Here is a 24925-nt window from a genome sequence, read left to right on the forward strand (position 1 = left end):
AAAAAAAAATAAATGACAGAGTAATGCTAAATGGAGGTTATCTAAGTTTATGGAAAGTTGGCAGATTTTAATGTGTTAAGTCAATAATACAAGTTGGGCACCCTTAATCTAAAACTCCAAATGCTCAAAAATCTGTAACTTTGAGTGCTGACATTGCACCATAGTGGAAGATCCCCCCCCCACCTCATGTGCCAAGTCACAGTTGAAACTCAAGTACACTAAAAGGTTAAAAAAAAAAAAATTACCTTTTGGCTTGAATACAGTGTATGGATTTCATGTTTGGGCTTCGGTCCCATCCTCAAGGTCTTTTTGATGTATATACAGGTATTCCAAAACCTGAAAATATTCCAAATGTGAAACTCTTCTAGCCCAAGCATTTTAAATAAGGAATATTCAACCTGTAGCAGTAGTAACAGTTCCTTTGATTTGTTGGTAAATTCTCTGTTTCTTGTTTTGTTTTGTTTTGTTTTTGTTTGACCTAGACAAAATACAACATTCACACTTGAAGTAACTTTTTTTTCAATACTATTTTAGGGGACTTCAAGTTCTTCTTACCCCTGTCCTTGCAAACATCCTTGAAGCAGATCAGGAAAAGTGTTGGGGTTTTGACCAGTTTTTTGCAGAAACTAGTGATATTCTTCACCGAATGATAATTCATGTTTTTTCACTACAACAAATGACACATCATAAGATTTATATTCATAGCTATAATACGTAAGTACCTCTTTGTTTTATCCCTATAGCAATATAATATGTCATGTAATAAATATTTTCTTATATTAAGAGGAGAAATAGGGCTGGCCAAATAGCTCAGTGGATTAAAGTGCCTGCAGGGGCCAGGGTCCCAGACCTGCCATGCCAGCCCCACCCCTAGGGCCAGCAGTTACGACAGGGCATGGTGGCACACGCCTAGAATCCCAGCACTTGGGAGGCTGTAAACAGGAGAATCACTACGAGTCTGTTCTAGTAGTGAGACCCTGAACACCTTGTAGACCCTTCCCTAAAAATACAGGAAAAAAAAAAAAAAAGAAATAGAAAATTTGCCTCAGCTTCACCAAAAGCCCACTCTTTTCAGTTGTCTCTGGATTTAAAAGGATTAATTTTCTTAAATTTATAGGCAAATTGGCTAATCTTTAAATCATTTTACAAAACTACTTTAATTCTATGGTTTCTTTCACATTATATAATCACATAATTCATTGACAAGTGATATTAAATGAAGGTTATCTATGTATCAAACATGCAAATAGGGGCCTGGGAGATAGCTCAGTGGAATAAGCACATGCCTGGCAAGCTCAAGGACCTGAGTTCAATCCCTGGTTCCACCAAAAAAAAAAAAGTGCAAATAGCATGTACTTACTGGCAAGGGAGCTGGATCTTATTAAGAGTATTGTGGTTTTATAAATATTGAAGCCTAAAACACTAAAAATACATATAAATGTAAAAGCCTAAATCTTAAATGTAGTATAGTTTTTATTTGAATATCAGACATAAATCACTCAATAGATGCTAGAGAAATACTTAGTATTTGTTTTATATAAATAACAAATTAAACCCATGTGATAAAATCTACCCCGTGATAAAACTGCGTATGACTGAATTCACACACAAACACACTTGTATATAAAATGAAAAATGTAAAATGGGTGGATTGTGTCACAATAGTACTTCGAATGTGGCCAAGTGTGGTTCATAGCACTTCGGAGGCTGAGGGAGGAGGATCGCCAAGAGTTTGAGACCAGGCTGGACTAGAGTGAGTTCAGCACCAGCCTGGAATGCGTAATGAGATTCTGCCTCAAAACAAAACTCTTGGGTTGTGATATTTTAGTATGTATTGCAAGATGTTACCATTAAAAGAAAGTGGGTGGAGGGTATACAGCATCTCTTCTGTGTTACTTCTTTTGAGAGAGGCAGTCACCACGTGAATCATACTGACCTTGAATTTACTGTGGAGCCCAGTTTGGCCCCAGATGTGCAGCCATCCTTTTGCCTCAAGCCTCCCAAGTGCTGGGATTACAGGTGTACATCTCTATACCCAGCTTTCTCTGAACTATTTTTTAAAATTACATGTGAATGTACAGTAACCTGAAAATAATTTTTTTTAAACTTACACCTACGGGGCTAGAGAGATGGCTCAGTAGAATAAGCGCTTCCCTGCCAAGCACAAGGGCCTGAGTTCAATCCCCGGTTCCACAAAACAAAACAAAACAAAACAAAACAAAACAAAACAAAACAAAACAAAACAAAAAAATTTACACCTATTCTATGTCTTAGTGCCTGTTTTGAAAAAATTCAAAACTTACAATGCCCCTTAAAACTCATAAAAAGGGGCTAGGGATGTAGAGTAGCTACTGTACTTGAATGAACCTCTTAAGATTTTTTTTGGGGGGGTGCTGGTGAGATGGTTCGGTGGTCTGGAGCACCTACTTAGAACAAGCTAAGCTAAACAAAAGCACAGGGACCGCGGTTCAATCCCTGGTACCACATGCCGCCCGGCCCCGCCCCCTGGTGGGCTGAGCTGGCCACACACACACAAAATAAATAGATAAATAAATTAAAAAAAAAAAAAGATTTTTTTTTTAAAGAAAAAAATAATTTCAAAACAAGATAATAGAGGGGTAATAATGATAAATACACTGCATATTGTTACCTTAAGTTAGTTACTCGGAGTACAAGATACAGGCATTTAATTGTCCAAACAATATTAGTACTTTCATTTCAATTACCTAAGAGAAATTAGTAGTATAACTATCTTAATTATATTTTTTTCTTTTCCCTTTTTTCTTTCTTTCTTTTTTTTTTTTTTTTTTACTTTCTCCATTCCTCCATACCAGTTTCTTTGGGGAAGTTTCTTCCCATTTTACAATATCTCTTTTTGGTACCAGGAATCCGACTCAGGACCTTGCACTTGCCAGGCAGGTGCATGTGCCACTGAGCTGTATCCCCGGCCCTATTTGTACATTTTGGATCTTGTTTACTCTTTCAGGTTCTCAGTAGTGTAACTGATTTTTTTTCACTTATGAGTATGGTCTCGAATTGCATCCATTTACCTATGAAAGTTGCCAGTTTATCCTTCTTATGGCTGAGTAATAATTGTATGAAAAGAGTACTACAGGAGCTGGAGAGATGGCTCAGTGGTCTAAAGCACCTACTTAGAACAAGCTTAGCAAAACACAGGGACCGCGGTTCAATCCCCCAGCACCACATACCAGCCAGCCCCGCCCCCTGGTGGGCTGAGCTGGCCACACACATACAAATAAATAATTAAAAAAATATTTAAAAAAGAAAAGAAAAGAGTACTACATTGTTTAGTTGTTTTTTTTAAATGATTTCGTTACTTTACTACAATACTTTTATTATTTTTTTTAGTATAATACTTTTTTGAACTTAGGCCCTTGTGCTTGCCAGGGACGCGCTTATTCCACTGAGCCATCTCCCTGGCCCCTACTATAATACTTTTAACAACATTACATATAACAAACTGCTCGCTTAGAGATATAAAAGCTATTGGAAAAGAGAATTCATTTTTTTTTATTCAGTCTATTAAAATGTATTTTTTGAGAATATTCTAAAGAAAATGGTAAAATAATCTGCTATATCATTTATCCATTCCTCAGTTGATGGGCATTTGGGTTGTTACCAAGATCTAGCTATTACAAATTGTACTGCTGTAAACATGGCTGCTGTGGTATGATGTTTTTAATTCTCATGGGAAGATACCCAGACGGAATAGCTGGATCAAATGGGACCTCTAATCCTGTTCTTATGAGGAACCTCAGCACTGATTTCCACAGTGGTTGTACCAATCCACATTCCCACCAACAATGCAGAAGAATTCCTTTTTCCCCCACAAGCCCTTCAATATTGTTATTGGTTGATTTCTTGACAATAGCCATTCTTTCCAAGGTGAGATGGAATCTCAGTATTGTTTTAATTTGCATCTCTCAAATGACCAGTGATACTGAGCATTTTTTCATATATTTGTTTGCTATTTGTATTTTTTCATTTGAGAAATGTGTATTCATTTCAGATACCCATTTTTAGATTGGGTCTTCAAATCTGGGAGGCCTGATTTATTTTATTTTATTTATTTATTTATTTTTGTTCTTTGTACATTCTAGATAGTAATCTCTGAGAAATAGCTGGCAAATATTTTTGTCCACACTGTGTGTTGTCTCTTCACTCTGTTGGTGGTTTCTCTTACTATACAAAAACTTTTTACTTAAGATGAGATCCCAATTGTTGATTCATTGTGCATTTGGGCTTTATAAAGTCTTTACTTATACCAATGCCTTCAAGAGTTTTATCTGTTCTATCTGCCAGCAGATTTAATGTTTCTGTTTTAATATTTAGATCGTTGATCCATTTCAAATTTAGTTTAGTTCATGGTGAAAGCTGTGGGTCCTGTGCAGAGCCAGTTTTTCCAGCACCATTTATTAAAAATTTTGGCTTTCTTCCAGTGAGTGTGTTTGGCACGTTTGTCAAAGATAGGGTGGCTGAGTATACCTGGCGTTTTTTCCAGTTTTTTCTGATTTGTTCCATAGATCTTTGGGTCTATTATTTTGCCAGTACCACACTTTTTATTACAGTAGTTTTATAGTACAATTTCAAGTGTGGGATTGTGATGCCCCTACCTTGCCTTTGTTGCCCAGGATTGCCTTTGCTACTTTAGGTCTTTTCTGGTTCCTAATGAATTTTAGGGCTTTCTCTAATTCTGTGAGATACGTTATTGGAATTCTGATCAAAATTGCATTAAATCTGTATAACACGGGCTGGTGAGATGGCTCGGTGGTCTAAAGCACCTACTTAGAACAAGCTTAACAAAGCACAGGGACCGCGGTTCAATCCCCCAGCACCACATGCCGGCCAGCCCCGCCCCCTGGTGGGCTGAGCTGGCCACACACACACACACACACACATAAATAAATAAATAAATAAAATTTAAAAAAAATCTGTATAACACTTTTTGAAGTTTGGCCATTTTCACTATATTGATTCTTCCTACACCAAGAGCAAGGGATATCTTTCCATTTCTGATATCCTTTTCAATCACCTTTTGCAGAGTACTGAGTTTTCAGTATAGAGGTCTTTGACATCCGTTAGATTAATTCCTAGATATTTCATTTTTTTTAAAGATCCTATTGTGAAAGGTACTGTTTCTGTAATTTCTCTCTCAGTGAATTTTGCTATGTGTGTACTGAAATGCTATTGATTTTTGAGTGTTGACTTTGTATCCAGCTACACTACTGAATTTGCTTAAAAATCTACCAGTTTTTTAGTGGAATTTTTGGGGTCTTCTATGTAGAGTATCATGTCATTTGTAAAAATAATGATAATTTAACTTCTTCCTTTCCTATCATTATTCTCTTTATTTCTTTCTCTTGTCTAATTGCTGTAGCTAAAGTTTCTAGAACCATGTTGAATAAGAGGGGAGAAAGTAGACATACTTACATTGTTCTGATTTTAGAGTGATAGCTTTCAGTTTTTGACCCTTTAGTATGATGTTGGCTGTTGGTTTGTCATATGTAGCTTTATCATATTGAGGTAAAGACCATCTGTTCTAATTTTCGGTAGGGTTTTTGTTGTTGTTGTTGTTGTTGGCGGAACCGGGGATTGAACTCAGGCCCTTGTGCTTACCAGGGAAGCGCTTATTCTACTGAGCCATCTCCCCAGCCCCTGGGTTTTTGGTTTTTTTTTTTTTTTTTTTTTTTTTTTTTTATCATGAACAGGTACTGTACTTTGTCAAAAGCTGTTGCTGCATATGTTGAGATGATCATGTGATTTTTGTCCTTGGTTTTGTTAATGTATATTATGTTTATTGGTTTGTATATATTGAGCCATTCCTGCATCCCTGAGATGGATCCCACTTGGTCAATGGTGGATAATCCTCTTGATGATTTGCTGCATTATATTTGCCAGTATCTTATTGAGCACTTTTGCATCTATGTTCATTAGAGAGACTGTCTTGGAGTTTTCTTCCTTAGTTGGGTCTTTCTCTGGTTTTGGTATCAAGGTAATGCTCACTTCCAGGAATGGATTTGGGAGTATTCCTTCCCTTTCAGTTTCATTAAAGAGTTCGAGACAGAAATGGTGTTAGGTCTTCTCTAAATTTCTTGTGAAGGGCAGAGGAGAGAGTTCAGTAGAATAAATGACTACCTGGCAAGCACAAGGTCCTGAGTTCAATCACTGGTATAGCAAAAAAAAAAAAAAAAAAAAAAGATTAAATTTCTCGTGAAGTTTAGCAGTAAATCCATCAAGGCCTAGGCTTTTCTTTCTTGGTAGGTTTTTTTGTTTTGTTTTGTTTTGTTTTTTTAAATATGGTCTTTTTTCTATTAAGTTTATTGGTGTTTTAGACGTACAGAATTATCACAATCATTACAGGGAATTTGTACCTGTACCTAATATAACTTGATTCCTTTTTTCCCATTTCCTAACTCTCCCTTTGACCCCTCTTTCATTTACAAAAACTTTGTTTCTATTATCTTTTTTCTTTTCTTTTTCTTTTTTTTTCTTTTTTTTTTTTTTTTTTTTTTTTTTGAGAAAAGAGTCTGGATATTTAGATGTTAGGCAGTTTTCACTTTAGAAGCCTGAAGGCCAAGCCTGAGTCATACCAAAATATAACCTCATTTAGGAGCCAAATGACATTTCTGCCAAAAAGTTTCTTTCTTTGAGTTCATAGAAAACTCAAGGGGACTCTCCTTTTTCCCTATCATTTTGGAAATACCTGAGTTTTTAAATTTTATTTAACAAACATAAGTCATGTTGCAAGCAGTATTTTCAGTTTTTTACATATTCAAATCATTTAATTTTGAGGTATGGATGCTATTGTTACTTCCATTTGGACTATACAAGTAAATGGAAGAGCTAGACTGAACCAAGGTATCCATCTGACTCCATCAGCACTCTACCTTTCTGTTGTTTTTCTCCATTTTTAAATGTTAGGAATGTACATTACAAAGGTATCCAAACATAAAGTTATTTAACAATTGATTACTATATGGACCAGCTATGTGGAATTTTCATAGATATTTAGGACAAGGCAGTATTTATAGGGAATGGTTGGTGGTCATGTGCTTAGAAATACATAAAAATGACTGTTGGTCTCAATATTACTAAAAGGATTTTCTCATTTTATCTAAAATTAGGTAAAATTAGTTGGCTTTCTTTAACCTTCCTCACACAGTGCTACTGTATTTCATGAACTGGTGTATAAACAAACCAAAATTATTTCTTCAAATCAAGAATTGATCTATGAAGGACGACGCTTGGTCCTAGAACCTGGACGACTGGCACAGCATTTCCCCAAAACAACCGAGGAAAATCCTATCTTCGTAGTAAGCCGGGAACCTCTGACTACTATCGGATTGATATATGAGAAAAGTACGCTCGGATTCTTTCTTCTTACTCTTGATGACATTTAAAAACACTCAAAAGTCCTTCACTGTAAAAATGATTCTCATTTTCATATAGTGGTGATTTTAATGTAAAAATTTTCATAAATATTAAAATTATGTATATAAATTTTTTAAAAAGTAATGTTGCAAAGTCTCAGAGACATAACTTAAAATATTTGCTTTCAAAAAAATAGTGAAATACTTTGTTATGTACATTTTATTATGACTCTGTTAGAGTGTTGTGCTAACACTTACAATTATGTATCATGACATTCATATTTATTGTGCCCAATGCATATAAGATGCTGCACTGGGCTTTACAATCTAGAAAAAATGAAATCTTCATTTTTGAAATCTTTTGAATTATCCTACTGATAACAAAAAAAAAAAATGAATTGCCCAAACACTTACATTCCTTTTTGAAACTTTGATTGACATCATGGTGGTAGGCCAGGGGGATAGCTCAGTGGCATAAGTACCTGCCTGGCAAGTACAAGGTCATGAGTTTGATCCCCACTGCCAAAAAAAAGAAATCATTCTGTTGGAATATATTTAAGAAAAAAGTGAAACTCACTAGAAATACTGGGAGTGATTAGAGAATGAGCATTGTATCAAGTAGTAGTTTTGTTTTTGTTTTTTTTGCCGAAACGGGGACTGAACTTAGGCCCTTTCATTCTACTGAGCTATCTCTCCTGGTCCCTTTAAGTAGTATTTTTAACTGCAAAAAATATATTTAAATGTTTGTCACTGATGTTAAATTTAGATATTTTGTTTGCCATATAAAAAAATAATGCAAAATATTTTGCTACTTATTTTAAGTCTTTTATTTATTTCAGTTTCCCTCCCGAAAGTACATCCACGTTATGATTTAGATGGAGATGCTAGCATAGCTAAGGTTGGTATATTAATTGAACAGATGTGTCAGCATTTGGATTTAAATTGCCTTGTCAGTAGTAGAAATAATAAAAATGTATTGTATCTTAGCTGGGCACGGTAGCACATGCTTATAACCAAAGCACTCAGGAGACTGAGGCAGTAGGATTGCCATGAGTTTGAGGCTGGGCTACATAATGAACTCCTGTCTCAAAACAAAACATAGCCTTACAAATGTCTAATGACTTAGGACATCATTAATTTATTACCGTTTTCCAAGTTATTTCATGTTCTGTCTTTCTTTCATTCCTGAAACTCAAGAAAATTTTCTACCTTGAAACAGTACATGTTTAAATAATAATATTAAGAATAAAATATTTACCACAGTTGTATCTGTCTCTAGCTTACAGATTAGTAGTTTATTATATTTTTAATTAACATAATAGAAATAGAGAAGCTTAAAATTTTCTGTGTTAAATTTTTCTAACCCTGTGACACATTTGGCACCATTGACATTTTTTTTTTTTTAAACAGGCAGTAACAGGAGTTGTGTGTTATGCCTGTAGAATTGCCAGTACCTTGCTTCTTTATCAGGAATTAATGCGCAAGGGGATACGATGGTTAATGTAAGTATTAGATTGCAGTTTAAAAATTGTGTAATCACTGCGTCATTGACGGTTTACCACTTAGCCTAGAGTCACATGCTTGATTTTTATGATACTACATTTGCTTCACATTTAGTTCACAAAATATTTAGCAGCTATTTTTTTCATTTGTTTCTTATAGTAATCTTGTGGGACAAATAGCATCTTAATTTTAAAATTCAGGGAATACTGCAATGTGATGGCAAATGAATTCCTTTTCTAAAAGCTTTGCTTGATTATCCTTTTGCTCTTAGAAGGCTTTGACATTGTTGTAATCCAATAAAAAGTACACTTTCTAGGGTGTAAGTCCTCAGAATATTCCTGCATTTCCTACTGTTTCTCCAAATGAAGTACACATTTTTTTATCAGCACTATTGAGACATAATTTACATACTACAAAATTCATCAGTTTAAAATGTGTAATTCACCTGGGCATGGTGGCGCACTTCACCTGCCTGCCTGACAAGCATGAGGTCCTGAGTTCGATCCCCAGTATCAAATAAAATTCATAATCCAGATTTTTGTTAATATTTTTACAGAGTTGTGCAGTTATCACACTCCATTTAGAACACTTTCATCATCCCAAAAAGAAATTCTGCACCTACTAACATTTACTCCTCATTTTTCTCCCAAACCATCCAGGCTTAGGGTGCTGGGGAGATAACTTAATAGAATAAGTGCCTGCCTGTCAAGTGCAGGGTCCTGAGTTCAATCCCTGGTACCATAAAAAATAATAAAAAAAAAAAGCCAGCCTTAGGCAACTGCTGATATACTTTGTAGATTTCCCTATTCCAGGTCTTTAAATCATATGATATAAATATATACTCAACAATTTAGAAGGTAATGTCTTCTGTAGAAGTCTATAAAGTTATTCTAGAATAGAATATTTAAGTATTCTCTTCCTGAAAGTGACCCTAGAAAATGTAAGATGAATGTGATTTTATTTTATTTTTTTTGTATTTAGGACAGGGTGTACAGAGTCTCATTATGCAGATTGGACTCATAGTGATCTTCCTGTTTTTTAGCCTCCCAAGCGCTGGGATTACAGGCATGTGCCATCTCAGTGCACCCCAGGGGCGGGGCCAGCATGGCAGGCCGGGGGATCGAACCCCTGGCCCCTGCGTCTCCCTAAGCAGGCACTTTAATCCACTGAGCTATTTGGCCGGCTCGGATTTGATCTTTTTTTAAAATCTCTTATAAAGTGACTTTTCTTGAGAATTCTCTTGAGAATTGTGCATATAGTTCTAAACATCATTTGATGGTTAATTTTGTATACAAATAGTAATAACCTTTTTGCTGGGGCCAGGGAGGTGGCTCAGTAAGAAAAGCGCTTGACTGGCAAATGCAAGGATCTGAGTTCAATCCCCCGTTCCGCAAAAAAAAAAAAAAAACCTTTTTGCTGAAAGATGCTAAGAAGTGTGTTTTCTGAACTCATTTCACTGCATAGTATGCCTTTGGACTTTAATGTTTGTGACATTAAATGGGTCTATGACTGCCTTACACCCATCCTTTCTTGCAAAAATTGTATAAAGTATTTTCTTGTGGTTCTTACCTCTTTTTTAGGCTTTGTCTCAGTTACTTTTCTCTCATTGCTGGGACAAAATACCTGACACCCCAAATTAAGGAAGGGTAGGTGCCAGCAAGAAAGCTCAACAGACTAAGTGCCTGCTTAGGCAAACACAGGAATCAGGATTTGATCCCCGTACTGCATGCCGTACTAGCCTTGCTCCGCAGGCGCGCTGACCCGGCCCCTGACACCAGGCGTGGTGGTGCACCCCTGTAATCCCAGTACTGGAGAGGCTGACACAGGAGAATCACTGTGTCTGAGCTGCATAGTGAGACCCTGTACAAGATACATAAATAAAAATATTTTTAAAACCATAAGATTAAGGAAGGAAAAGTTTATTTAGCTCACAGTCAGTGAAAGTTTCAATCTGTAAGTGGCTGGCTCCATGGCAGAGTGGCACAGGGCAGAGGTCAGCAGTTCAAGGCTGCAGAAGACAGCAGAGCAAAAGGGGAGAAGCAGAGGCCAAGAGCAAGCCTCTTCCCCACCCCTTTATATTGCATTCAGGCTATCTGTGCCAGGGTGGGTGTTGCACTCACATCCGTAATCCCAGTTTGGGATCCTGAATTAATCACAAACTCTAGAAGCCACCTCAGTGACTGCCTTAGGCTTTGAGAGGACACCTAGACACAAACCTTAACAGGCTTTTTTCACTTATTGTTATGTGAAACCCACAAATTTGTGCTTAAAATAATTTTCACTGTACTCATCAGTTTCTAAGCCTATTTCTCTTGTTTCTACCTGTAATCCCAGCATTCAGGAGGCTGAGGCAGGAGGAGCACTACAAGTTTGAGGCTAGGCTGGGCTACAAAGTGAGTTCAAGGCCAGCCTGAACTGCATAGTGAGAGCTTGTCCCAAAAAGACAGAAAAAAGAGAGGGCCAGCAAAATAGCTCAGCAGATTAAAGCACCTGCTTAGGCATACAGGGGCCGGGCTCCATCCCTGGCCCCACCCCACCCCTCACCCCTGGCAGGCAGAGTCAGTGATTGAGACTGGGCATGGTGGTGCATGCTTGTAATCCCAGCTTTTGGGAGGATAAACATAGGCAGGTCACTACTAGTCTAATTTATGTAGTGAGACCCTGCAGACCCTGTACTAAAATAAAAAAGAGTTGTGAGGTTTAGCATAGCTTAGCTCAGTGGTAGAGATCCTAGGTTCAATCTCACCTAGGATACACATACACCAAAAAGATTCCTTATTCTTACTAAATAGTTTCTGGGAAAAAAATCTAAGTATACTAAGAGCTTTCATTTACTCCAGCTGTTTTCTACCCATCTTTGATCTATGAATTTTTTTACTTCTTTTATTTTCTACTTTTAAAAAGTCACGAAAAAATAGTTTTTAGTATAGACCACTGCTGGCATACTTTTTCTTTAAAGCGTCTGCCAGTAAATATTTTAGGTTTCATTGGCCTTTTTTTTTTTTTTTTTTTTTTTTTTTTTTTCTGGTACCAGGAATCAGACTCAGGACCTTGCACCTGCCAGGCAGGCTGTGTGCCTTGGAGCTACATCACTGTCCCCTCATTGACCATATGTTGTCTCTTCTTTTTCTTGTATTTTTACAACCTTTTAAACTGTAATGGTTGCTTGTGGGTCATTCAGAAGCAGAAACAGGGCTCTTGCATTAGTTTGTTAATCCCTCATGAAGAAAACCATAAACTCTTCAACTGTGTCATCCTTTAGCGATCACGTTAGCTGTCTTACCAAGTTAAAAATGTAAATCAAGGTTTAGGAGGATAGCTCAGTGCTAGAATGCCTACTGTGTATAAGACATGAGTTTGATTCCCACCCACAAAATAAAGTATAAATCATAGAGCTGTCTACTGTGAGTAGTAAAGTGTAATGCCATACAGCTGTGCTGGATGAGTGTGCATTGACTTTTTTTCCTTCATATGATTTTAATGCCTTGAATTTCTTTATAGTAATGCTTTGCAAAAATTTAAGTGCTTACATATGCATGAGTCATAGAAGTGCTTTTAGTGGTGTCCTTCTTAGTGAGAGTTGGCTTTCATGGTAATACCAAGAATGCTGTAATGAAATATGTTTAGATAGTAGTAGAGTAGTGTAACTAGTGATAGGCAAGGGAAAAAATAGTTCTTAAAAAACTAATGTGAAAATTTTTTTTAGTGAATTAGTTAAAGATGATTACAATGAAACTGTTCACAAAAAGACGGAAGTTGTGATCACGTTGGATTTCTGCATCAGAAACATTGAAAAAACTGTAAAAGTGTGAGTAATTACTTCCTTCCTAATAGTAGTTAAGATGGTAAATACTACATTTCTGTGTAGCTTATTTAATTATCTTTTTTTTTTTTTAAATTTTATTTATTTATTTATGTGTGTGTGTGTGTGTGTGGCCAGCTCAGCCCACCAGGGGGCGGGGCTGGCTGGCATGTGGTGCTGGGGATTGAACCGCGGTCCCTGTGATTTGCTAAGCTTGTTTTAAGTAGGTGCTTCAGACCACTGAGCCATCTCACCAGCCCATATTTAATTATCTTTAGCACTAACCCAAGTGTTTATATTGGGTAATAGGCTTAAAAATACTAGTTTTTCTCAGTAAGAAATGAATACAGTCTTTGTTGCTATTGTTACTCTTCCTTTCTGAGGGAAAGACCAGTCGGAGACACAAACATTTCATGTCTGTTTTGCAAAGCAGAATATTTCAGGAGGAAATATACTATCCTCAACAAAGAAATTAAGAAATATTCTAGAGCAGATTTTTGGTAGTATTTTAGAATTTTCAGAGTTATTTTTATTCTTATTTATTAATTATCTCTGATAATGTCCAGTGAAACAAAATAATGGTTTAAGCTGGCTTCTTTCTAGACTGTTTGTACTGCCGAGGAACTATAGTCAGTGAAACCAGTGTTTTACTATTGACCTCTGTTAGTTGTCTAATCTAGTATTTTTCTATAATCCTGGCATGAGATTATTTAAAATTAATTTGCCTTAACTATTTTACCTCTTCATTTGCAAATGTATGAAATACTGTAGTTCTTTCTTGTCCTGTGGGATGTGTTCCAAGACTTACTGGATACCTGAAGCCTCAGATAGTACCAAGTCTGTTGGCAAGCACTAAAATACCTTGGCAGGGGATCGGATAACTAAGCTGGCTGCTAAATAGGGAAGGTAGCAGATAGAGCATGGTTATGCAGGTCATTCAGCAGCAGGAAGGACCAAATGGTGTGAGATTCTGAGCTACCAGCTTAGCCTGGAATTTTAAACTCAACTATTTCTGGAGTTCTCTACTTAATATTTTCAGGCCGCCATTGACGTTTGTAGTGGAAGCCAAGGAAAGTGAAATCAGAGATAAAGGGAGGAAGCACTGTACATGAAATGCCTTCTTCAGGAAGCCACAGATTTTCTTGGAACCTGTTGGCTTACAGACTTTGACTAAATCTTTCATTAAATCGTTTTCATTAAAAACTCAAATATAAAAAAAATAAAAATAAAAAAAAATAAATAAAAATAAAAAAAAAATAAAAACTCAAATATAATTTATGAGACTTAAATCTATGTATTTGTTAGACTCATTTAATTTTTTTGTGTGATTGCCTTTTCATGCAGATATGAAAAGTTGATGAACATCAACCTAGAAGCAGCAGAATTAGGTGAAATTTCAGACATACACACCAAACTGTTGAGAGTAAGTACAGATTATGAAAATCATAGTCATAGTCTTTCTGTTTGCTGGCAAAGTTAAACTTCCTTAGAAAAATGATATTTCTGGGGCAGGGGAGATGGCTCAGTGGAATAAGCGCTTCCCTGGCAAGCGCAAGGGCCTGAGTTCAATCCCTGGTTCCGAAAAAAAAAAAAAAAAAAAGATATTTCAAAAGCTCTTCAAAGAAAAGCACCTTTTCCTACCTTTAGGGACTTATAGGAATATTTAAATGCCATCATTACCTTGAAGTTCTTTATACCATTTCCTGGGGGGACTGGGGAGCTAGCTCAGTAGAATAAGTGCTTGCCTGGCAAGCACAGGGTCCTGAGTTTAATCCCCAGTACCTCAAAAAAAAAAAAATTTCCAGGGGGCCAGGGAGATAGCTCAGTAGCATAAGTGCCTGCCTGGCAAGTGCAATGTCATGAGTTCAGTCCCCAGTAGCAAAAAAATTTTTTTCAAAGTGCCTGGTCTGCTATAAACACCTCTCTCCCTCCATCCTCTTTCCTCTCCCTCCTCTTTTTCCCTTCTTTCCCTCCCTTTATTTCTCTCAAACGCCCATCTTTTTTTGTTTTTAAGTCTGTAATGCTCTTATGTTGCCACTGTAGCAATTAAAGCATATTCATAAATATAATCTATTCAGTTGGACATAAGATGCTTAAACTTGTTTAGAAATAAATACAATTATGGAAAAATTATCAGATCTTCTTTAAAAAAGTAAGAAAGATGCACAATCAAGGCAGTGAGTCCATTAGGACACTGGTTGTTGCTGAAAAAATACAGCAGCACTTCAGGGAGTTCTAGAGTTTTCATTAAGTATTAATTATGAAAGTTGATTATTATAAAATTATTTTAAAAATAAAAAAAAAGTTGATTATTGATCTCAGAACTGCATTTGTTATCTTCTACACCTATGAAAGGCCTTTAATTCTTTGAATTCTTTATTTCTGTTTTCTCAAAAATGGGCCATTTTTTCCGTTGTTCAACTTACAGGTTATAGTGTCAACTAAGTGGTATACTCCTGCAAGCTTTTAGCATTTAAATTCTTCATAAAATGGATGCAAAATTAAAAGTGAAAAGGGACTTAATTCTTTTTTCTTTTTCTAGCATTTTGTCTTTAGTTGTTTCCTTTCCTCAGTTTTAGATCTAGAACAGTGGCTTTCCACAGTGTGAGTCACAAATGAATAATAGGATGTGATGTTTAGTTCCTTACCATCAGCAGTGTTCTCTAATAGGACATAAAATGTTACAATGCATCTCATACTAGGAAATCCCTGTTCCTTTAAACTTTTTTTTTTTAATTTTTATTTATTTATTTGTGTGTGTGTGTGTGTGTGTGTGTGGCCAGCTCAGCCCACCAGGGGGCGGGGCTGGTTGGCATGTGGTGCTGGGGGATTGAACCATGGTCCCTGTGCTTTGCTAAGCTTGTTCTAAGTAGGTGCTTTAGACCACTGAGCCATCTCACCAGCCCTCCTTTAAACTTTTGATGCAGTTATTTTATGCTTCAAATATTATAGGGTTAGGGCTGGGGAGGTGGCTCAGTAGAATAAGCGCTTCCCTGGCAAGTGCAAGGGCCTGAATTCAATCCCCGGTTCTGCCAAAAAGAAAAAAAAAAAAAATTACAGGGTTAAAACTGAGTGAATTTCCTAAATGAGTCACAGTCAAAAAGTTCGGGAAACCTTAATATAGAATAAAGCAATGAAAGTCAGAGAACAAGAAATAGTCTTCTCCAGTATTTATCTGCACTTGAACATAGGCAGCTATATTATAAATGTTTTGGTTTTACTCTGCCTTTGGCTTAGAATTTGACTCCTAGCCAGTTTGTAGTCCTAATGTACACTTACTTCTAGGGCCATTAGCATTTGAACACTTGCAATAAAGTTATCTTTCCTTGGAGAGCGTAAAGTATTTCTCATTCTAATGGCGTTTTTGTGAAATTTATATTTCTTGTAGGAGTGAAGGAACAGATAGCAAATGGTGTAATTGCAGAGTCTTGGGCTAGCCGGACTTCTCTCTTCATGCCCTTTACTTTTCACTAGCTTGTGTTGTTTTTTCTTTTATCCTGTTGAGCTGTTATGACTCCTTTCCTAATTGAGACCTTAAAAAAAGTTTTCTGCCACAGAGATAAAATTTATAAAAGAAAAAAATACCACATATGCCAGCCACCCCAAAAATGATGATTGAAAGGGTGCCAGTGTCGTATAGAGGTGCTTCTGGGAATAGTTTCTGGGCCAGCAGGATTGCCTCACCTGGGAACTTACTAGAAAAGCAGAGTGGGGGCCCCATGTCACTCCTGTTGAACTACAAACAGACAGTGGGACCCAGCCAGGCCCTCATAGAGAGCCTCCAGGAGACCCGATGCTGCTGGTGTTCTGACAGCCGCTGTTTCACTCTATTTATATATTGCTAAGTAAGAAGGACATACAGTGGACTGAGTGTTCTTAGGATCACATTTGGTTGGTAGGTCTTTTTTTGTTGTATTATTGGTGTTGGGGATTAAAGCCCAGGCCTCCCGCATGCTAGGCAGTGCTTTACCACAAAGCTACATTCCCAGGCCTATTAAGAGTACTTTCCTAGTACTCATAAAATTGCACTCCTTGGGCTTATTATCCTTACTTATTATTCCCTTATTGTTGGTTCTTTAGGTTATTTTACAAAAGTTATTGTAAGAAATAACTTTTTCATAAACTTTTTCAAATAGTGTTTTATAACTTAATATATTCTAAACATTACTGTTGAAGCATAAAAACTAACGTATATATTTGACTACATAAAAATGTAAGATCTCTGTATTTTAAAAAAAAGTTAAAAAAGCAAGTTGGAGAAATGCAGTAAGTTTTTATAAAAATAGCTTGTGTAAGCCAGGTGTGTGGCATGCACCTGTACGCCCGTTGTTCAGGAGGCTGAAGCAGGAAGGTTGCTGCAAGTTCAAGGCCAGACTGTATGACATAGTGAATTCCAGACCAGCATGTGCTACATACAGAGCAGGACCCTGTGTCATGTAAATTGGTAAAGAAAACCTTAAATCTTTAAATAGATGAGCAAGAAACATTTAGAGAAAATTTGCTAATGAATATAGCTTGAATACAAATAAAATTCACACCTAATAGTAATGGGAAGTTACATATTATAATAATCACCATTTTGTCTTTCAAATATCAAGAATTAAACTATAATATTGATGCTGACAAAAGTATATAGTAAGAAGGGCTCCCCTTTTTTTCTAGTGGCAGTGTCACAACACTATTTGAAAAGCCGTAAGTTATATCAGGGCTCTAAATATTTAAGACATATTTATCTTTTAAGTCTTCATCTTTTCTTACTAGTTCACATGTACTAGCATAATATAAACTTTACACATACTTTGTGCATACTCAGTTCTTTGGTAGACAAGTTAGAAATTTACTAAGTTTAAATGATATTAAATAAAGTATATCATCATTTTCTATTTTTAGGAAGAGTTACCTTTCAGCCAGGCGTGGAGGTGCATTTCTGTCACTCCAGCATTGTGGGAGGCAAGAGGATGACACGGTTGAGTCCAGCAACCTAATGACTTAGTGAGGCCCTGTCTTAAAATAAGAAATAAAAAGAGCTAGATATGTAGCTCAGTGTGAAAGCCCTGGGTTCAATGCCTGGTACTACAAAGAATAAAAAAAAGTAGTACAGTTAGCCTGGGCTGGGGGAGCGCTGCACAGAGAGCACAAGGCCTGCAGTACTTGATGCTTGAGACCATGCCAGTGGTTCTCATGTTTGTTTTTTACAACTCTGAGATAGAACATTAACTTTTTTTTTTTTTTTTTACCAAAGCAAAACAATAATTGAATGGTTAAAAGTGTTCTACATGTTTTGTTTTGCAATTTCGTTTTCTATACTGGAGTTGTTTCTCAGTGGTGAAGTACTTACTTAGCACTTATGAGGCCCTGGGTTCAGTCCTATCTCCATAGACACACAAAAGGTACTTACTGGTGAAATGTTTTCATACCAGTTAATCTTAACGTTCCATTATCATAATTTACTTATGGTGGAAATCAACCTAAGAAACTGCTCTTGTGATTAAAGTTGGAAATAATTAGTTTGTCTTGAATTGAAGTAATTTATAAAGAAATGTGGTCCAGACTCTAGACTCTGCTGGCACTGCAGTCATTTCTGACTGTGGCGGTCTAGAACTGACCCCATTGGTTTCATTTAGCTTTCCAGCTCTCAGGGAACAATAGAAACCAGTCTGCAGGACATTGACAGCAGATTATCTCCGGGTGGATCATTGACAGATGCCTGGGCACACCAAGAAGGAACACATCCGAAAGACAGGAAGTAGGTCACATTTTATGGGTAGTTGCTGCTTTTGCTAAATGTCCCTTTTCACATTGATTCAGTTAATTTATTTGGGGTTTTCTCTCTCAAATAGTGTAGAAAAACTACAAGTCCTGTTAAATTGCATCACAGACATTTACTATCAGTTCAAAAAGGACAAAGCAGAACGTAGTAAGTAAAATTTCCTGCTTGTTAATATAATGAATCAGCCTTAGTAGTTATAATTGAGTTGGATTAATTTGGTATGTTTGTAAGGGTGACTGCTTAGGTTTATTTGTTTCAGAAATGTAGTGTTTTCCAGGAAAGAGTGAATATGCTAACAGTTGTTGGTGGGGTCAGTCTTTTGACTATTTTAAACCAGTGTCAGGAATTCCAAAGCTCCTGGAGGCAAGGCTAGAACAGAAAGGAATAAGATAAGAGCCTATCTGAAGAGAAACCACTGCTCAGGATCACCCAGCAGCTTCCCCAGGGTTCCCATATCTCAAACAAGCTAGCAGTACCAGTTTTGTTAACAAATACCTTTTATGTGGGCAGCAAATTTTTTTTTCTGTTAAAAATGTACAGACCCCAAAAAACATCTGTGGGCCATACATAGGTCAGGTCTCTGACATCTGCTTCAAATTCTGCCTTTGTAAAACAATAATCTAAGAAGAAAATACCATGCATGGTGTTATGCTGTATTAACAAAATTATTTTCTTATTTTTAGGACTAGCTTATAATGAAGAACAAATCCACAAATTTGATAAGTAAGTATCTAGGTAATGTTCAATAAGATGGTTATTTTTAGTGCTATTTTGATTGTCTGTATTAATGTGATTCTTAAGATTGGGATTAATTATAACAAAAATACATTTTAATATTTTTAGTTTGATTTTTTTTTTTTTCCCCCTCATTTTTTGAGACACTGTAGTTCAGGCTAGCCTTGAACTCACTGTGTAACCCAGGCTGGCTTCAAGCTCATGGCAATCCTCCTGCCTCAGCCTTCTGAGTGCTGGGATTACAAGAGTGCACCACTGCACCTGGCATTTTACTGTTGATTTACAGGATTTTTACTCAGGGTGCACATTTTTGAGGCCCATCCATCTGATCCCTAATTGGGAAGTTACCAAGACAGGAGAATGAGGGGGTAGAAAGATCCTCATTCCACTCAGTCCTCTGCCTTATTTTCTCTGATTGCAGAAGGGCAGTGAATAGGGGGCAGCAGAGAGGAAAGGTCTTCCTGCTTTACTTTAACTGCGATCAAAAAAGAATTTTTTTCTGATGATCTCCATTTTTCATGTCTATCTTACTTTCTGGGGCTGGGGAGATAGCTCAGTAAAATAAGTGCTTGCCTGGTAAGCATAAAGGCCTGAGTTCAATTCCTGGTTCCACCAAAAAAAAAAAAAAAAAGAAACCTTGCTTTCTATTGTAAATATTCTACAGCCACAAGTCATGGGAAACCAGTTTCATATACTTGAAATTATTTAAATATTGGAAGCAGAAACAGTGAAATTGGGGCTGGTGAGATGGCTCAGTGGTCTAAAGCACCTACTTAGAACAAGCTTGGCCAAAGCAGAGGGACCATGGTTCAATCCCCCAGCACCACATGCCAGCCAGCCCTGCCCCCTGGTGGGCTGAGCTGGCCACACACACACACACACACAAATAAATAAATGTTTAAAAATAAATAAATAAATAAATAAATAAAATGTACCAATGATTTAAAAAAAAAAAAAACTTTAAAAAAAAAAAAACAGTGAAATTGGTTTAAGCCTCTTTGATTTTTTCTAAATTGCAGGCAAAAATTGTATTACCATGCAACAAAAGCTATGACGCTTTTCTCAGATGAGTGTGTTAAAAAGTATGAAACCTTTCTGAATAAGTCAGAAGAATGGACAAGGTAAGTGAACATGTTTGTGGGTGATGGTAATTGGCTGCACAATTTATTGTATATTTTAAGTGAGACTGTTTCATGGAACCGTTTATAATGAATTATTTTTGGTTTTCAGAAAGATGCTTCATCTTAGGAAACAGTTGTTGTCTTTAACTAATCAGTGTTTTGATATTGAAGAAGAAGTATCAAAGTATCAAGACTATACTAATGAGGTATCTCTATCTAAAATATATAGAAAAAAATCTTTATTCCTATTTTTTCTATTTGGACAAATGAAAATTTTTCTGAGTTAATATCTGATAATGACTTAGGAGGACATAAAGCATCTCGTATGCCTGTATTCAGCTGTACAGTGGTCCCTTCCTTATCTCAGAGGTTACGTTCCAGACCCTCCCTGCAAAAAGTGAAAATCACTGAAGTAGTAATGTTATATTTATCTTAGTATTTATGTATTTTTTAAGCCTTTATAAACCCTTCCCACACTTTTACAAACCTTTCCCACAATATAGCAAAATCCTTCAATATAGCAAAAAATCTATGATAAATAATTTAGATTGATATTTTTTGAAAACCTGCAAAACAGTGAGCCTGTTAAAGTCCAACCATGAAATAGTGAGAGACTACTGTATTTATCTGTTTTTAATATGTATTTTGAGCCAACTTTCTTAAATTTAGATATTTTACAACTAAAACATCTGATAAACCATTCTGTTATCATTTGCAAAATGTTTTTTAAAGACGATATTGATTTAAATATGGTACCATTGATGGTTTTGAAATAGAAATTGAAACTGTAAAGGACTCATTAAAGCTGTAGCACTTGATCTGTGACTTGCAGTAAGTACTTCTGTGCTGTGGCTTTTTGATGTTTTAGTTACAGGAAACTGTGCCTCAGAAAATGTTTGCAGCTTCCAGTGGAATCAAGCACACCATGGCCGCAGTGTACCCAAGTTCTAACACGCTAGTGGAAATGACTCTAGGGTAAAAGATTGATTATTTAGAAATTGTAATGTTTCTATTTTCTTTTTCTGATTTTTTTTCCAGTTTGTAATCTTGTTCTTAAGTTTTCAAATTATTGATGTTTATTGTGAATATAATGTTTGATCATTTTATTTAATGTTAATTTTTGGTATTTCTAGTTAGATCTTAAAAAAACACTAAAGATAATTCTAAAACAGTGGCATACATGTTGAGAAGTACTTTTTTATCTTTATTTTGTATGTATAGTATGAAGAAATTAAAGGAAGAGATGGAAGGAGTGGTTAAAGAACTTGCTGAAAATAATCATATTCTAGAAAGGTGAGTGATGCAGAACTCAGTCCGTATTATGATTCTATATGCAGCTGAGTAGGTGCACATCTGCGCTTGTATCTGTATGCCATCTTCTCTCAGTAGGTTAAGCAGTGGGAAGGGGACAGAAAGGCAGAACCCTGTGTTTTTCTCTCTTAGCATGGTGGTGAATTTCTGATGCTTTTGCTTTGTTGGGTTTTGTTTGTTTATATTTTTTAGTACAGGATTTCACTACACAGATCAGACTCATAATGATCCTCCTGTTTTCAGCCTCCTAAGCACTGTGATTACAGGTGCTTGCCACCATGCCCAGTTCTTTGCTCTCAGTTTGCCCCCAGGGGTGGGGCCAACAGGGTACGCCTGGGATTGAACCCCAGTCCCTGCGCCTGTCTAAGCAGGCACCTTAGTCTGCTGAGCTATTTGGCCCGCCCTTGTGATGCTTTTGAGTGGTCCATTGGTTCCATTTCCAGGGAAGCACTGGTTAACAGATTTATTTGCTCAATTGGATCAGTTTGTGAAAACCAAATTATAATGTTCATATATTAGTACTGATTTTCAGTTCTGGGATTTCATGTCAGCTGTAAGATACCACCACAAATAATTGGTGCTGTGTAATCAGAGCCCTTCACAGCCTCCATGCAGGTCAATGCCATATGGAACTGTAGTTCTTTGAAGAGCTGGCTGTCTCTTTATGGTGTCCTAGCAAGACCAAAATGAGTTGAAAACATTGAGAGCCAATGCAGCCATTTTTTGGACCTCTGTTTCCTTGTCCTAATCCCTCAGAGCAGTGCAGCCACACTTTGCTCTGGAGAACCCTTTTCCTCTCAAGCCCTTGGCATTCTACAGGCTCTGTCACCTTTAAAATACTAATAAAAATACCTCAGATGACAGGGTGTCCCTGGGCATGGTGGTGCCTGCCTATATTCACAGTACCCAGGAGGCTGAGGCAGGAGGATCACTATTTCAAGACCAGCCTGGGCTACATAGTGAAACCTTTTCTCACAAAAAAGACAAGAGTGCCTTGTACCCTTACAGGACACTTTGCCATTGCAGTATCTTGCTTTACATGCATTACAGCCTTGTACAGAAACAGGCAGGTGGGCTGTGTTCTCTAGCTATTAAAATCATACCTCAAGAGGATGAGCTGGAGTCGGAACCCAGACTTCCATACCTGGACACAGTCCTTTGGAAGCATTTAAAATATTTCTGAATTTTACAGTGATAAACGGTGTTTCGGTGAACCTCCTTAAGTATATCTCTGTGTAAGAACACATAAAAGAATTTTTGAGGGGTCAGGTTTTTCCCATTCTGGAGACAAGCCCAGGGCCTTGAACATCCTAGGCAAACACACTGCTTCCAAGAGACCACTGTCCAGACACTTCTAGATGTGAAATTTGAGTCAGAGTGTACACGAGTAAGTTTTGATAGGAATCGCAGATTTGTTCTTTAAAATGGTAGAGGGCCTGGCGAGATAGCTCAGCAGACTGAGTGCCTGCTTAGGCAAGTGCAGAGACTGGGATTCATCCCGTCACCACGTGCCCTGCCGGCCCTGCCCCTGGGAGTGCCGAGCCAGCCTCGGAGTCTGGGCATGGTGGCACACGCCTGTAATCCCAGCTCAGGGGAGACTAATCAGGAGGATCACCATGAGTCTGAGCTGTGTAGTGAGGCCCTATACCAAATACATTATTTTAAAAAAGGTAAAATAATAGGGTGTTGGGGTCTTAAACTTGTTAGGTTTTTTTGTTAATTATTTTCCTATTTGTTACACAGTAATTGTCCAACTTTTTATAATGTGTCTAGTTTATAGTTTTATCACAACTTTAAGTCCTAAATTTATTTTATAAGGCTAAAGATTAGAAAGTAACATACTATTAAGATGTGTTAAGATTTTATATTGAACCACTTATGCCTTGTAGAATAAAATCCCACCTTCCCAAAGTATGTTCAGTGGTCAGTTCCTCCTGTGCTTCCTTTTCAGGTTTATATGACAATATTTGGCCTACATAACATTGCATAGTCTAGGGGCTGGTGAGATGGCTCAGTGGTCTAAAGCACCTACTTAGAACAAGCTTAGCAAAGCACTGGGACCGCGGTTCAATCCCCCAGCGCCACATGCCAGCCGGCCCCGCCCCCTGGTGGGCTGAGCTGGCCACACACACACACACACACACATAAATACATATATAAAATTTTTTTAAAAGTTGCATAGTCTAAATGTAAATGTTGGGCTGGTGAGATGGCTCAGTGGTCTAAAGCACCTACTTAGAACAAGCTTAGCAAAGCACACGGACCGCGGTTCAATCCCCCAGCACCACATGCCAGCCAGCCCCGCCCCCTGGTGGGCTGAGCTGGCCACACACACACACATAAATAAATAAATTAATTAAAAAAAAAAAGATATCTAAAAATAAATAAATAAATAAATAAATAAATAAATGTAAATGTTCTTGGTCATTACTGCATAAGGACTTGTGAGAGAACCGAACAGGTTGACTAGCTCTCATTCAGAAAGCTCGGACCAAGCATTTCCAATATTTTCAGATTTTCAAATACTTATTTATAACCAGATAATCTTGAAAATGGGAACCAAATCAAACTATATTTCATACATGTGTTATGTACCTGGGCTGAAGGTCACTTTTAATGTACCTGCAACTTAGGAGTTGGCTGTAGATTGTCCTCTTGTGACTTCATGTGGTATTGAAAGTTTTCAATTATGGGATTATTTTGGAACTTAGATTTGCAGATTAGGGAAGGGATGCTTAACCTGTGACTAGAAGTCTCCACACTATTTCTACATGGATATGCTGCTGTCACTTCAGGGGTTTTGTATCTAAAATTGCCCAACTCTGATTTCCCTGTCCTCTTCAGTAGGACTACCTCCTACTTCATCAGGAATAATTTTACACATTTAATCTTCTCTACTTGCTCTCTAGAGCTTTGATTTTCTCCAAAATGCTTCTGTATGTCCTCTCCTCACCCACATTCAGATCTCTTGTCCCTTTCTGTGGGAGCTGTAGTAATACCTGCTGCGCCGTTTCTCTGACCCAGGGTCTTCTCATCTGTGATAGGGTACTGATGTAATCAAACGACTCTCTAGGTTCAGAGATTTCTAAGTTCCAGTTATTTAAGAAGTAATGTCTAAATATATGCTTGTGTTCAAAGTCTGTCCAGTAATTGTCTCGTCCCTGCCTATCCACCCAACTTTATTTCCCTCTACTCCCCAAAAGAACCCTGTTCCCGGGCTGGAGAGATGGCTCAGTGGTCTAAAGCACCTACTTAGAACAAGCTTAGCAAAAGCATCAGGGACCGCGGTTCA

General features: G+C 37.1%; 1 protein-coding gene across 1 annotated transcript in view; it reads left to right on the forward strand.

The window, feature by feature from the left end:
- The window catches only part of Tbk1 (TANK binding kinase 1), a 62297-nt gene that overhangs the window by 35620 nt on the left and 1752 nt on the right, over nt 1-24925 (forward strand). The window contains exons 7-19 of the mRNA XM_004632127.2: nt 535-714; nt 7184-7380; nt 8231-8289; nt 8802-8893; nt 12601-12702; nt 14041-14119; nt 18321-18442; nt 18537-18613; nt 19150-19189; nt 20221-20322; nt 20432-20528; nt 21191-21297; nt 21544-21615. Of these exons, the coding sequence (XP_004632184.1) occupies nt 535-714; nt 7184-7380; nt 8231-8289; nt 8802-8893; nt 12601-12702; nt 14041-14119; nt 18321-18442; nt 18537-18613; nt 19150-19189; nt 20221-20322; nt 20432-20528; nt 21191-21297; nt 21544-21615 (1326 nt within the window). The remainder of the gene's footprint in view (nt 1-534; nt 715-7183; nt 7381-8230; nt 8290-8801; nt 8894-12600; nt 12703-14040; nt 14120-18320; nt 18443-18536; nt 18614-19149; nt 19190-20220; nt 20323-20431; nt 20529-21190; nt 21298-21543; nt 21616-24925) is intronic.

The sequence above is a fragment of the Octodon degus genome, unplaced genomic scaffold (genome assembly GCF_000260255.1).
Source record: "Octodon degus isolate 3935 unplaced genomic scaffold, OctDeg1.0 scaffold00047, whole genome shotgun sequence".
Taxonomy (NCBI): Eukaryota; Metazoa; Chordata; class Mammalia; order Rodentia; family Octodontidae; genus Octodon; species Octodon degus.